General features: G+C 40.2%; 1 protein-coding gene across 1 annotated transcript in view; it reads left to right on the forward strand.

Moving 5' to 3' along the window:
* Positions 1–15,717, forward strand: part of ddx3xa (DEAD-box helicase 3 X-linked a) — a 45,077-nt gene that overhangs the window by 2,192 nt on the left and 27,168 nt on the right. The window contains exons 2-3 of the mRNA XM_067992888.1: positions 4,276–4,336; positions 8,455–8,505. Coding sequence (XP_067848989.1) covers positions 4,276–4,336; positions 8,455–8,505 — 112 coding nt within the window. The remainder of the gene's footprint in view (positions 1–4,275; positions 4,337–8,454; positions 8,506–15,717) is intronic.

Below are 15,717 nucleotides of genomic sequence, written 5' to 3' on the forward strand. Positions count from 1 at the left end.
CAAGATCATTTCACAGCACGGATCTTGGTGCAGTCATACGCCAGTGTCCCGGTGAAAATCCGAAGATGCGCGAATGGAGGGTTTTATCCCAAACGGAACGGTTTTTTTGCAAACTGCCGATCGCGATCGTAGTTTCCGGTGTTAGGCCTTGAAATGCAGAAGTAGGTCAGGCTGGCTTCCACCTTTGGGTTCAGCACCACGTGATCACAAATACCTTCGGTGTTTGCAAAACTACCCGGCTTAATTTCTAAAGTAGAATGTTCAGGTTTGCGAAATAACCCAATGTAAGCATTTTTAACAGTGCATATGTAGGTGGTGAGGTTAGTACATAGGAAGAATTTCAAGTGCTAGAACAATTTAATGCCAGCGTATAAGAAAAGTTACCGTCAGAAGGAGTCCATTTTTCTATATTGAAATAGTTTTCTCCTCCAATCCTCCACTAGATCTTGCTAAATTAGTAATATAACGTGTGTAACTTTATCCAGTGTTTCAGGAAAAATGAAAATAGTATGTAATATTTCATGCAGAGACTGTCTTCCTGGGGTGAGTTTGTGCCAATGTACCCAGTGGCTGCATCATGTTGGCATTGGTCAGAACATGGTGTATAACTGCCTTTGGTGTGAAAGCATAATTGGCTAGATGGGCAAATGTACAGATTGAGATTGCTTACAGCAAAAGACCAGAAAAGATAATTGTACATTAAACTTGCAAGGTGAAACTTGATCCATTAAGCACTCCTTTTGTGTTCACACAAATAATGGTTTCTTGTTACTGGCGTATTGGCCCTTCTGCTTGAAGAATTTTAAACTGAGGGTAAATTAACTACTTGGTTAGTACTGAGGCATATAGACCAGGGTCTCTGGTTTCTTGTCCGTTCTTAGCTGATCATCTCCGTCCCAGCTGTGCTACTGTTGGCTTGTGGATTAGGGAGAGAGACAAGAAGTTGTCTTTCCTGTTCATGATTGCTGCCCAGTGCTGGAAAATTGAGCAAGATAAGCACTCAAGTTAGGCTTGCATATGGAAAAATTTCACTTGGTTGAGACACTGGACTTCATGCTTGTGAAACTTGACTGTAGCATATGTTTAAGGGAGAAATTTGAATCTTTGGAGTAGAGCAAAATATGGGGAGGCTCAAACTGTACATGTGCTTTTGGATAGAATACTTACTAAATCCCATATGTCAGATTGTCTTGTCTGCTGTTTCCACAATTATGGGGTAACTTGTTCTTCCTTCCCCAACCACCACCATGTTAACTCTGGGGTTTGGTTCTATGGGAGCTATGTGCCCCCTACCTCTAGAGGCAATTATTCAAATTTGAGCAACAAACCAGCTGTTCCATTGGTGGGAATGGAGGAAGGAAGAGATTGAAGGTGGGGAATAATTGCACCAGGGTGCATAAGATGTAATTGTCTCAAATTATGAATTATTCTGTCTCTTTAAAAAATATACATTATAAATGTGGGCAATCATGGGAGGCTGAGAGGTAAGTTGGCTGGAGGAAGGAATTTCTCCAGTGCAGGCAGGCTGAGGAGCTGGGAGATGTGATAATAAGGTGCTACAATCCCATTACTGGCAGAAGGAAGTAATTGTGACCTCTAAAGATGTCTACTCAGTGTTGGCTCTTCAGCCTGTCCTGCCTCCAGATTTGAATAGTGATTTTTAGATTGCTGATTAGTTTCTTTGAGTGCCTACATGGCAACTAAGTAGAGACTACCTTGCTGGTCTCACCACATGGTGAGAAGCCTCAGCCTTATAACCTCCCTACCACAGCATAAATGTGATTAGACACCCCTTGTTGTCTCAAAGCAGCCTTGACCTTGTGTATTGTCTCTACTTTAAACTGTATCCTATGCAACACATCCATGTTTGACTCTTGCTCCTTGACCTGAGTGCCCAGGGAATGAGTTTGATTATCTGACCAGCAGGTGCAAGGAAGAGGGTTAGTGTGACTGCAACTGCTTTTATATTGATCTTCAGCCGTTGGTCCCCATAACCTGAGTCTCCCATAGCTGACAGCCAGATTAATGTAAACCTGCTGGGTTTTTTTAGACCAGTCAGGATGATCTTTTTACTGGTTGTCTTGACTTGCTGGTCTACCCAGAGTCATTGAATGTACTGACATCATTCTCTGTGGTGTCACCATTCCATGTATGCCTACTGGCCAAAATGTCATGGCTGGTCTGCATGTGTGCAGGATTGCAGGCCTGAATAGTGCAGCCAATTTTCAGGAAGATTGACTTTCCATAAAGGGCAGTGTAAAAGATCATTGTAGTTAGCTTGCTCAAGACCTGGGCAGCAATATAAAAGCAAATGACTTGTCTTTACATGGACAGAGCACATTTGCTTTTTAGGGGGACCTAAGGAAAGAAAGTTTTACTACTTTTTTCTGGACAATAGCTACTGCATAACACTTGCAGGACAGATTCCTCCCCCTCCCTCCTGGGCTCTGCACTTAGCTGAGACCTACTTGAAGGCATCTGCTAACACTGTTGCCAGGTGCATGAGCAGTTGGGAGATCTCTTGATTACTTCTGTCTTGGATAATATACATATATCACAGGGAAGCTTTAATTTGTGGTTTTTGGTATTAATGACCTCTAATTTACAGTGCTGTACCAAAGTCATGATGTAATATTATGTTGAACTGGTATGGATCAGTGATTGTTTGACAGGAGGTTCCCTAATAACTTTTTTTTTCTCAATATAGTGTTCCAGCTAAGGAGATCTGCCCCATGGGTTACAGAAATACATGCTCGAGAGAATAGATATTAGATTAAGGGGGAACTTGAGATTGTAGTTTCTAAAGATGGTAATACTGCATATCACTTGAGTGTTGAAATAAACATAGATGAATGTCTAACCAGTTGTTATCGGACGTCTCTTGTCTTCCATACAACTGAAACCCCTTAACCCCCAAGGTGTTTAGGTTTAGCCATCTGGTGATTTTAAAGTAACACCAGCAAGCATGCTCTGGTCAGTGGGTAGGTGGACTAAGGTATGCATGGTGGATATTTGTAATCAGTAGGATTTGGGTTCAGTTGCAAAACTGGAATCCATAAATCTTTGAAGGTGGCAGGGCACGCTGATAAGGTGGTTAAGAAAGCGTAAGGGATATTTGGCTTTGTAAATAAGGGCATTGAATACAAAAATAAGACAGTCACGCTAAACTGTTACAAATCACTGGTTAGGCCTCAGCTGGAGTATTGTGTACAACTCTGGGCACCACACTTCAGAAAGGATGTCAAGGCCTTGGAGATGGTACAGAGGTGGTTTACAAGGATGATACTAGGGCTGAGGGACTTCGGTTATGTGGAGATTGGAGAAGCTGGGATTCTCCTAGAGCAGAGAAAGTTAAGGAGAGATATAATGGGTATTCAAAATTGAGGTTTTTTGACAGTGGTTAGGGAGAAACTGTTTCCTCCGGCAAGTGGGTCAGTAACTAGAGGTCATAGATTTAAAATAATTGGCAAAAGAACTAGAGGGGGAAATGGTCTGTATGGTTGAGACTGTCATTTGAGCTGTTGAAATTCAAGTTTAAGTCGAGGGGGGAAAATTGAGCTTTATATTCCTTTTTAAGATTGAAAATTGAATCTCTCCTCTAGGGTTGGGGAGGGGGGAGGAATTGGGTAACTTTCAATAGATTATAAACATTTTATGTTTCTGCATTTTTTCAAATTTTTTATTAACTGATTATCGTGCTTGTTCATTGCAGTATTTAATTGGACATGTACTTGGATTAATTTCCAGGGTAATGGGGAGAAAGCTGGGGTGTGGGACTAAATTGGACAGCTTTCAAAGAGCTGGCACAGGCATGATGGGCCGAATGGCTACCTTCTGTAGTAAGATTTAATGATTGCGTACCTTGGGCAAGATCAGAAGCCTATTCTAACCTCCTGTAGGTTAACGAGGCTACATTTGGCATGATTTGTTCTTTGGGCACTTTTGTCAAAAGGATATTAATACATTGGATTGTTCAGAGTATGGAGCATGATTATTGGACTGGATACTGGTATGAAGAGATTGAATGAGCAGGTTTTCAGTGGAGGAAAAAAATTGAGGGATCTAAACTTTTCAAGTATTTCAAGTTTTACAGCTGTAGCATGTAGCCACCTCCTGTTTGTGGATCTGAATTCTTTCCAGAAGGAGATCAGAACTAGAATTATGCCACTTTTTTGTAGTGAATAAAAAGTACTTACTTTAATCTACCTCCAGTAATTTACAATGATTATTGAATTGAACCCAGAAACTTGCCTAATAATTGTATTTCTTTTTCAGCTTGCTGGCCTAGACTTGACATCGTCTGCAGGTGATGCCCAGAGTGCTGGTGGGGCAGGCAGTAAGTAGCAACTATAGTGCAGCTATTTCTGCTTCACAAGCTTCAGCCATATGTGCTAATTAAACCATAATGTGGCAGAAAAATGCATCTGGTATGCTAATACTCTAAAACATGAGCCTGTAATGGAACATAGTGTTTTCTTAAATGTTCCTGACTTTTATGGACTGGGATAGAAATAAGTTACATGTGTTCACTTCTCATTTGTCAGCCTAGAAGTAGGAAATCCTACTAGGTGTAGATACGGGAACAGGCCATACTGGATTTAGTGGTGAGAAACTAACCAGAATTAGTTAACAATCTGACAGCAAGGGAACATTTTTGCAAATAGTGATCATAATTTGTTGTTGGGTTTGAGAAGGGGAAGTCTCAAATTTTAAGTAAGGCAAAGTTCAAAGGATGAGTAGTGAATTGGGCTGAACTGTTAATGGGTAAAGCTACAGACACAGTGGGAAGTATTAAAAGTATTCGGTATGATAAAACCAGTACACACAAGGCCCCACTTATGTAGGTAAGCAACCATGGTCCACAAATGAGGTAATGGTAGTTAGTATCAAACTAAAATAAAAGGCTTGCACAAATGCAAGGAAAAGTGGCAATCCGGGGAACTTGGAGAGCCATAAAAAGCAACAATGGGATATAAAGAGTAACGAGAGGTGCAAAAAGGAATATGGAAGAAAAACTTTCTAGGGATATCATTTAACAGCAAAGGTTTTTATAAAGTGGCAAAGGGGAATGTTTGCCCATTAAAGACAAATGAAGGTGGGACTATAATGGACAATAAGAAAATGGCAGGCTTGTTTCCACATCGTTCACCTGAGGAAGGAGGTAGCCTCCGAAAGCTTGTGAATTTAAAATAAAATTGCTGGACTATAACTTGGTGTTGTAAAATTGTTTACAATTGTTAAATGAGCACATTGAATCTGTTTCCATTGTGGAGGAAGATGACACTACCAGTGGTACAAGGGAACCTGAAAATAAGTCAAAGGGAGGAACTTAGATTTATTTGGTGTTTTTTAAAAAAAAAGTAATGGAGAAAATATTTTAACTTGATGACTCCTGCCCCATAGTATTAAAAGAAATGGGTGAGGAAATTGCAGGCATTAGTTGTCATTTTCCAAAGTGCTCCAGATTCAGGACTTATGCCTTTTGGATTGGGAAATTGCAAATGCCACTCCCATTATTTAAGGGAAGGAGAAACCAGAAACTACAGTCCTGTCAGTTTAACATAAGTTGTGGGGGAGTTACTGGAATCTCAGATGGAGTGAGCACTTGTGCTAGTGTGATCAGAGTCAGCATGGATTTGTGAGAAGCGTGTCATGTCTGACTAATCTAGTTGAATTTTTTTTGGTCACTAGCATGATGAATAGGAGTGTCTGGATGTCGATATAGATTTCCAGAAGGCATTTATCCAGGTTCTGTAAGAGATTAGCAAAAATGAGTGCACACAATTGGAGGTAATCTTGTGACGTGGGTTGGTAATTGGGTGGGGGGGTAGGAGAGAGAGCAGGGATAAAGGGGATGTTCTCATTAGCATGGTGTCAAGTGTGTTCCTGAGGATCTGCACATAGGCATCATCTTTTCACCATATAAATGGTTTGGATGCAGGAAGAGTTGTATTTCCAGGCTTGGAGGCACTAAGCTGTGTAGATGGCGGCAGGAAGTTAGTGACAGACCAACTGGAGAAAACTGGCAGAGTTCAATGTGGGAAAGTGTGATGTCATCCACTTTGAATCTGAGGAAGAAAAATCAGATTATTTCCTTGATTGTTAAACTGAGGAGCTGTGGAGGAGCAAAGGGATTTAATTGAATTGTCTGTGCAGATCACTAAAAGCTAGTGCACAGGTACAAAAGGGAATGTTGGCCTTCATCTTAAGGGGGTTGGAATTCAAAGTGAGGAAGGGATGCTTAATTTGTACAGAGCCCTGGGCAAACCCCATTCAGTTTTGGGAACTGCAACTCGGGAAAAATGTATTGGCTTTGGAGGGGATACAGCACAGATTTACCACAGATACTGGGGCTTAAAATGGTTAAAGTATGCATAAACTTGGTTTGCATTCCCTTGAGTTTACAAAGTTGAGGGGTTATCTAGTTGAGGTCTTTAAAGTGATAAAGGGAATCACTAGAATAGATGGAAACTGGGGTATTTGTCATGAGCAGTAGTGAAAAATGGACACATTATACCCCTATATTTGTGGGTGGTGGTACAATCTTAAGATTCGAGCAAGGCCATTTTAAAAGTGAAATCAGGAAGCTTCTACTCAGGGTAGTGGAAATCCTTCTGATTTTTACATTATGATCTGCAAGAAAGCTTGTATGTGTGGATGTTGGGTGAAGATAGTGATTGGCCCTCACCCTTAAAGGAATTGTTGAATAGTCTTTCCTGCCTCCCAGGTCTGTCACAGTAATTTCCCAATGTCAACTTGGCCTGAGTGGAAGAAAATCATTGGAGAATTCATCCCAGGCTATTTTTGTACCTTCTAGCACCTATTAAGGAGACAGTAACGGAACATTTAGATAAGCATAATTTAATAGGACAAAGTCAGCATGGCTTTATGAAGGGGAAGTCATGTCTGACAAATTTGCTTGAGTTCTTTGAGGATATAATGTACAGGGTGGATAAAGGGGAACCAGTGGACATAGTGTATTTAGACTTCCAGAAGGCATTCGACAAGGTGCCACATAAAAGATTATTACTTAAGATAAAAAATCACGGGATTGGGGGTAACATTCTGGCATGGGTGGAGGATTGGTTATCGAACAGGAAGCAGAGAGTTGGGATAAATGGTTCATTTTCGGACTGGTAACCAGTGGTGTTCCACAGGGGTCGGTGCTGGGTCCCCAACTCTTTACAATCTATATTAACGATTTGGAGGAGGGGACCGAGTGCAACATATCAAAATTTGCAGATGATACAAAGATGGGAGGGAAAGTAGAGAGTGAGGAGGACATAAAAAACCTGCAGGGGGATATAGACAAGCTGGGTGAGTGGGTGGAGATTTGGCAGATGCAATATAATATTGGAAAATGTAAGGTTATGCACTTTGGCAGGAAAAATCAGAGAGCAAGTTATTTTCTTAATGGCGAGAGACTGGAAAGTACTGCAGTACAAAGGGATCTGGGCGTCCTAGTGCAAGAAAATCAAAAAGTTGGTATGCAGGTGCAGCAGGTGATCAAGAAAGCCAACGGAATGTTGGCTTTTATTGCTAGGGGGATAGAATATAAAAACAGGGAGGTATTGCTGCAGTTATATAGGGTATTGGTGAGACCGCACCTGGAATACTGCATACAGTTTTGGTCTCCATACTTAAGAAAAGACATACTTGCTCTCGAGGCAGTACAAAGAAGGTTCACTCGGTTAATCCCGGGGATGAGGGGGCGGACATATGAGGAGAGGTTGAGTCGATTGGGACTCTACTCATTGGAGTTCAGAAGAATGAGAGGCGATCTTATTGAAACATATAAGATTGTGAAGGGGCTTGATCGGGTGGATGCAGTAAGGATGTTCCCAAAGATGGGTGAAACTAGAACTAGGGGGCATAATCTTAGAATAAGGGGCTGCTCTTTTTCAAAACTGAGATGAGGAGAGACTTCTTCACTCAGAGGGTGGTAGGTCTGTGGAATTTGCTGCCCCAGGAAGCTGTGGAAGCTAGATCATTAGATAAATTTAAAACAGAAATAGACAGTTTCCTAGAAGTAAAGGGAATTAGGGGTTATGGGGAGCGGGCAGGAAATTGGACATGAAGCTGAGTTCGGATCGGTCAATGCCCTGTGGGTGGCGGAGAGGGCCCAGGGGCTGTGTGGCCGGGTCCTGCTCCTACTTCTTGTGTTCTTTAGATTTGTGGTTGGGATCAGATCAGCCATGATCTTATTGAATGGCGGAGCAGGCTCGAGGGGCCGATTGGCCTACTCCTGCTCCAATTTCTTATGTTATGTTCTTATGATGAGAACAGTAATATCAAAAGACATAGTGCAAGGTGCTCAGTTTCTTGATTAACAATTGGGTCAGATTAATAGATTCAGTTTTTTTAAAGTGGTTTGAACTTGTAATTTAATTGCATTTAATCATTGTCCATGGTGAAACTTTCCAATGTTGAATCTACCTCTTCCCTCTTTTATAGAAGGGCGTTATATTCCTCCTCACCTAAGAAATAAAGAGGCATCCAAGAATGGTAAGTCAATGACTATCCCAGAGTTGATCTTGAATGAGGGCAAATAGTTGAAATATATTGAGTTCACATTTTATGGTATTCTGCTTGAAATTTAATTGTGGCAGTTAAATGAACAGGTAAGTGCAGAGCCTGCAGCTAGGAATTGCCATTTGTGGGGAAAATCCAAGTGTCCATTTAAAAAAAAAAACCTGCATCTGAGGTATTACTGCTAAATCATTGAATTTTGCCCTTGATTGCAAGGAGCCCTTTTCTCCCTGACTTAAGTTGCCTCTGACTTCCCTCATTTTCACTAGCTTTGATTTATTTCATGTTGGTGTAAGGAAAAAGGTTTCCAGTTTGATTTTGTATTTTAGTCTGAACTTCTGCCATTTGACAGCTGCTCAGATGTTCCACTGATAACTTGTCTTGTAGCTGCTAGTTTTTGTACCTGAGTTGAAAACTTTTATCCAGTGTCACTTCCCTGCCATATTTGTTGTTTTTCATCACGTGAATTCTCATGCAAAGCACATCCCAGACTCATCAATGGATCGAATTGAGTAGCAATAGGGACCATAGCCTCCCAAACATCTAAACTTGATTGTGTGGGAAGACCTTGCTTAAAATGTGGTAATGGAGTTCCTCCCTAATTCAGAATTGGGTAAAAGTGGAGAGTTGTTTCCTTTGGCAAACTTACAAGTCAAGCCAGATTTTAAATCTTGTACTGTTTGGGGCAAGGATCAACCCTGATTAGCAGACATTTTTCCCTACCAGATAAATCAACTAGTCAAAACTTTGGATTTCCACTATCACCCCATGGGCTAAAACTATGGCTGGTAGTATCTTTTCCAAATGGTTGGTTCAGGATCTTGATCAAATGTGGACTGATGTGTTGCCCTCCCACACAGTATGGCAAGTTCTGTTCAATTGAAATAGTTGGAGTTACAAAATAAACTTCTCATAGGAACTCTCCATGCAGCTGGTTTATACAAAGCAGACTGCATGACATTTGGGCATAAGTAAGTTGATCCAGCTACCACAGGACCCAACTGCAGCTAGGAATGTTAATATGGAAAACATTGGCTAAACGACAAAGTTGCTGCTCCTGGTGTTTCAAACATAGATTGTATCCTTGCAGTTAAGGAATTCCTCTTACACAACTTCACAGTTCACTTTCCAGGCTTGACTTGCAGCAGCTAATGTTCTACTTTTGGGTCTGTTCTGGAGACTAATTTTAGATTAAGCTTTTTAAAAAGCACCAACAGGACCTGCGAGCAATCCTGCTGGTAAAGGGGCAGCCTAGCGAGGCCTGTTGCTGTTCTCTCAAAGGAGCCTATATGCTTGCTTGTACTTGAACTGTGTGGTGTAGGTACCCTTTATGGAAAAGGACCTGCTCGAACGCTTTAACAGCTGGGAGAAATCCAGTTGTGCTTGAAGTGAGACCTATTAGCAAATCTTTTGGTAGTTTGCAGCATTGACAAGTCTTGGCATTTAGGTGGGTCTGAGCAGAAGCATGCATATCATTGGTCTGGTGGAATCTGCCTTTTTAGTGCTACACATTAATATGGCTGCTAAAATTGAATATTCATATTGATGCCTTGCCTTTCTATTCTAAAGTTGTTTTTGGTTTAAAGTATGGTCAACATCCACCATTTTAGACAGTGAATGGAGTGATGGGGCTGCAGTCCACTCCATCACTTGCTCTAGTCACTGTCTTTCAGGATGGGTACATTATCCTCCCTATAACATGTAAACAGCTGAGTTCAACTGATTGGCTGACTGTGTACATAAACAATGCAACAGTACTGTATATGATTTGCAGGCATAAAGGGAACAGTTTTGGTTCTCAAAGTCTTGCCTTTTTAATATTTCCACAGGAGTCTGGTGGTCACAACATTAGGTACTGCTAGCTGCTTCCCCAAGCTGCATACAATTTGGTATGCAAAAGGTCATGTCAGAGCTGTTTAGCTTCCTTGATGCTTAACTTGAAACACCTAAACAGAACACTTTTTGGTTGGGTACCAACAAACTGTCTGAGACCCTACTATAATAACAGCACCTGTGGACACAGTTTTGAATTGTCTGGCTGATCACTTTATCTTTTGTTTTGGTGCAACATCAAAAGATTTTGAATAATATAAGGCTACTTTTCTCCTAGTCAGTCTATCTGAAGCCAATTGTAAACAATTTTACAACACCAAGTTATAGTCCAGCAATTTTATTTTAAATTCACAAGCTTTCGGAGGCTACCTCCTTCCTCGGGTGAACGATGTGGAAATTTCCACATCGTTCACCTGAGGAAGGAGGTAGCCTCCGAAAGCTTGTGAATTTAAAATAAAATTGCTGGACTATAACTTGGTGTTGTAAAATTGTTTACAATTGTCAACCCCAGTCCATCACCGGCATCTCCACATCATCTGAAGCCAGTGGGGGTAAGCAGTAAGTTGGAACTCAGCAGTGAATAGACTCTTGAGAAGTAAAGGAACTATTTCCTGGAATCTGCTGCAACGGCTTTACTGGCAACACCGTTGCAAGCGAGCCCACTGTTCGCCCCCACCTTGCAGTGCCGATTCAAAGCCAAAATTTGCTGAGAAACTCATTGCCACCATCGCCGTTGTGTTGCATGATAATCGGAGGCTTTGAAGTGGAGCCTTGTCATTGTTTAATGAAAGCTTTACTGTTAATTTGGATCTACAGTGAAACCTGTCAATTAAGGACACCTAAAGGACTTGCACAGGTCCTTATTTGCAGATGTCACTTACTTTCAAAGTGGTCATTGTATGTACTGTAAAAGTTGTCCAACAATCTTGAACTAGCAGAGATAATCAGCTGCAACAATGCTAAGAACTTGCATTTGGAAGCAGATATAACAAAACTGATGCAAGTACAGTACCTATACAGCAGAACCTGTTGCTAATGACATTTTCAGAAGATGGACAACCTTACCGCATGGGGTTGAGTGCGTGAGCATCTTGTGTGCATTGTCAACAAGGCTGCTTTTGAAATGGGGACATCAGCTGCAGGAGTGATTCAAACCCCAATACCGGCTTGGACAAGGAATTCAGTAACAATCCATCAGTATCACAATCGTCAGACTCTGATAGTGTGTACTTTGAACATTTTAAAGTGTGACTTCAGGCCATGTCCCATGTTCTAAGTTGTGAAAAGGCTTGGTGCTTTGAAGGATGTCTGTAGTTTGAGGGCCGCTTGTATGTTTTACATAAATTATTTGGGTGTCTGTCTATACAGGTTTCACTGTACTTTTAAATAGGAGCAGCATTTACATGTTAGTTATGGGGGCAGTGTGGTTAGCCATTCAATTCTATTAACAATCCAAAGAGGATTTTGATGGAGGAAAATGTTGGTATGTACAGTACCTTTTTCAGATGGTATTTTTAGAGTTTGAAAATGCATTTTGTATCTGATCTTTTAGCCACAGCAATGGTGATAACTAATGCATCTACTTTCATAGCAAGTCATTGTATATTGTAGCAATTTGTAGTACACTGGGTAATGTTCAAACTGCAGTGTTGGGTATTACCAGTGCAGACATTTATAATTCCTTTCAGACATGATGGCAGGTATTAATATTCATACTGGAGTTTCTATAATCTGTTTAATATAGTTTGAACTTTCACTTTTATCTGATTTAGCAGCATTTGTCGATGTAATAAGTAATTGACTGACCTTGAGGCTCAATAGTTTCAGGTAGGTAGCCTGAAAGTGGTTTTATTAAAATATTTTTTAAAAGCTATATGTTTACATTAGTTGTCTAGTCAGCCTTTGTGGAAAGGGCAGAACTTCACAAGCTTTTGAGCAAATGGAACAAGTGAAACTGAAGATTTATATTGGTAACAGATATTCCAAATGTTTTTGCTAGCCAATTTAACTATAAAGCACCCTAAAATACTTTGCTAAGATCTGTAGAATTTGGCTTTTATTGATGTCTGGTCATTATCATATTGACCAGTAACTTTTACTATCCAATACTTATGACTTTTTGCTAGTTTCAAAAAGATTCCTACTTTAGCTGTTATGGTGATAGAATTTATTCTACAGGGACAATACATTGAAAGTGAAAAGTATATTGCTTTTCAATTTAAAGTTCACATTCAGTAGCTTTGTCAACATTCAGGTAGAATTTCAGATGGGAGAAGAGTCTTTTAAATGAATAGGTGTTGCAATTGACTTTGCTGTCTCTGGGCTGGGGGAAATTTGAAAGGGTACCTACTAAATGCTATTCAAGTTCTCCTGTTTAGTGTAGGTGTTGATACTTGATGGAATTTGTTTGTGCTATGATTACTCCCAAGGTTGAATAGTCTGCACGATAGGCCTTTTTTCTGTGCTGTAAAATTCAATCAGTTTCAAGTCTTTGAAGAGTCCTCACTTGGATGAGTCACTGGAGAGCTGGTTGCATTTGGTTTCAAGAGATGATTCAGCGAGAAATTTTGAAGTAACATTTGTCCTAGATCCCTTTCCAATCTTGAAGGATTGGACTGGAAAATATTGCTGTAAGGCTCAACCTTTGCATACTGTGAATGTGCTACTCCTGCTTCAAATCATTAAACTTCTATTAAATTAGAATAATTGAGCCTCGTGGGTTCTTTGGGCATCTTAGAAACTTCCTTTCACACTGTCTGGAGTTAATGTACTTGGAACTAAATTTTATGCCTGGGCATTAGAGTAACTTTATTTTTTTTTAAAAGTCCTGAAGAATGACTGGATAATTTGTACCTGATGTTTTATGCCTTAGAAGTATTTATTTAATTTAGCCTCCCTTCCCCCAAACTCTGGTTGTATTCACTTGTATGTTAGTTACCTTGGCAGAAAGGGGAGGAAACTAGTATTAAATCTGATTTAGCTTTTTACCAAACAATTGATAGCTACAGTTTTACTGATTTGAAACTTAATTCAACCTATTGGATAATTAAGGTGAAGAATAGTGGACATTTAGTGCAAAAATTGAAATTTCACTTGATGAATTTAAGAATGCAGTTTTACTCATGTGCCAGCAGTACCAAGGCAGATTTGTTTAGTAATTTGTTAAATTGTGGCTTTCTACAATGGATGTAGTGCTTGTATAGAAATGTTTTTAAAAAAATACTGCTAATTAAGCATTTTGGCCGATATACAATTAATGTTTCCGATGAAAACTGTGTACAACTATTGGTCACCTTCTTAAAATTGGGAGTGTTCACTGGCTACGTAGTAATTACTTGTGTTGAAACATCGTTGCAGTCAGCAACTTTCCATTCCTCTGCCCCGCAGTAGCAAATTTAGGAATGTAGACAGTAGAAAACTTCAAATGTGGAGCTCGTCCAGGACCCTATCCCTACTGATTTGCGTTACTTGGACATTTTAAGTAAGAGCGAGCAAGCAACCAGTCCAAGAACAGTTATCCATGGGCACACAACCCAGGTTCTAAGGGATCTGCAGGAACCTTGGTTTGAAATTGTGCTGTGAATCCCAGTTTTTGTGTACTTGGCAAGTTTGAAAGCAGTGAAGTTAAGGATTAAATGCTTTGTAATAGTTATGCATTTGAAATATAGATGAAAGGGTTGAAATGTTAATCAGTATTTCAGTCCTATTGCTGTTAATCTACTGGATACAAAATGTGTGACAAATGATGTTGGAGAAACTTGGCCTGTGGCTATACTAGGAGTTGCATTAGAAGGGGGACGCAGCAGCTGGTTTTTGCATAAAGATCAGTGGAGTAATTGCATCGGAGCTACTTTTGATCTTTGTTTATAGAAGTGTGTGGGGAAGCAGCCAATACAATTTATGAAACTGAAGCTACATAGGACCAAGCCTGTGTATTCAAAGTTTAAAAATGTAGTTAATCTTCCAATTTTTCTGCTACTTTTATAATAGGAAGAGACTACTTTTGGTTATACTGATTTGTAACATGAAGTGGATTTGAATGTTTTTTGCATGCTACAACATGTGATTTCTTTGCTGTTGCAATTAATTGCATCTCTTAAATATGAAGTGCAGTTAATGAATAAACTAATACTTGTTGACATTCATTATTCAAAGCTTTGGCATAACATTCACCTGCTCCAAACTGGTAAGATTTCAAGGTAGTTAATGGGGTGGGGGGGTGGTGATGGTGGGGCTACTGGCTGATGAACCCTCCCAGGTGGAAGAGTGATTACATTCTGGGGAAGGGGAGCATTTAGCAATCTGAAGCAGCCATGGAATTAGATGAATCTCAACAGTAATTGCAAGTGGACAAAATGTAGCAGGGACAAATTCAATAAAGTGCAAAGTTTTGCACATATGCAGAAAAATCTGCATTATGAATGGTGTCAAACTCTCTAAGGAAGAGATTGAAAGATTGGTTCAGCTGAATAGGTTAAGGGGGACCAGGGGGTCACAAATTATACAAGGGCAGAAATAGGTTAGATGTTAGGGGATTCTTCTAGAGAATAGTAATATGTGGAGCAGGTTGCCAACCTGTGGTGAATGCTGAATTCCTTAAAGGTAGAAACTGTTTCTAGCTTGCGCCGATCTCCTCTTACAAGAGGTAGGTACCTGGTAACAATCAAGGCCAGGGTGGTCTCCTGAACTAGTTTGATTGCCTAACCTGGTCGGAGAGCAATTTTCCAGTCCCCCTCTGAATTGGCCTGGGCTTTTGAGATTTTTACCTCTCCTAGGAGATTACATGACTCTTCTGCTGAGGTTGGGAGTGTAATTGAGGCAAGATTGGAAAAATTTGAACTCTTCAGCATTGAAACAAGAGAAAGGAGTTTGGAGATTTACAGGATGTAGTGTAGCCAGTTAAACCACAACTGCAGGACATGGGTATAAACTGCACGATCAGGACTGTATCACTTGGCAGGAAGCACTTTACCAGTATGATGGTGGCCATGGTTCAAGTCCATCAAAGGCATTATGATGTGGCTTTGGAAGAGGGTTGAGAACAAAGCAGGTTACAGGTTCCTATGAGAGTGAGCTAGATGGGTTGAATGATCTCCCGTTTGCCTTTTTGATCATGTGTTGCCATTTTTGGGGCATCAAAAGCCGCATAGGGTGCAGTTATACTAACATATTCACATCTAAGATTGAATTAATAGATGCTTATCGGAGCAGAGTTCAATGCCAATTTATGGCTTGGCAGAAGATATCTAAATGAAATGTTTCTTGATGTATTGTAGTTAATATTTATGATCAAGTAATACAGCTAGTTCTGAAATAGTTGCTTCCCTATATAGCTATTGTAGAACTCCAGTTGTT

This window comes from Heptranchias perlo, chromosome 11, assembly GCF_035084215.1.
Source record: "Heptranchias perlo isolate sHepPer1 chromosome 11, sHepPer1.hap1, whole genome shotgun sequence".
Taxonomy (NCBI): Eukaryota; Metazoa; Chordata; class Chondrichthyes; order Hexanchiformes; family Hexanchidae; genus Heptranchias; species Heptranchias perlo.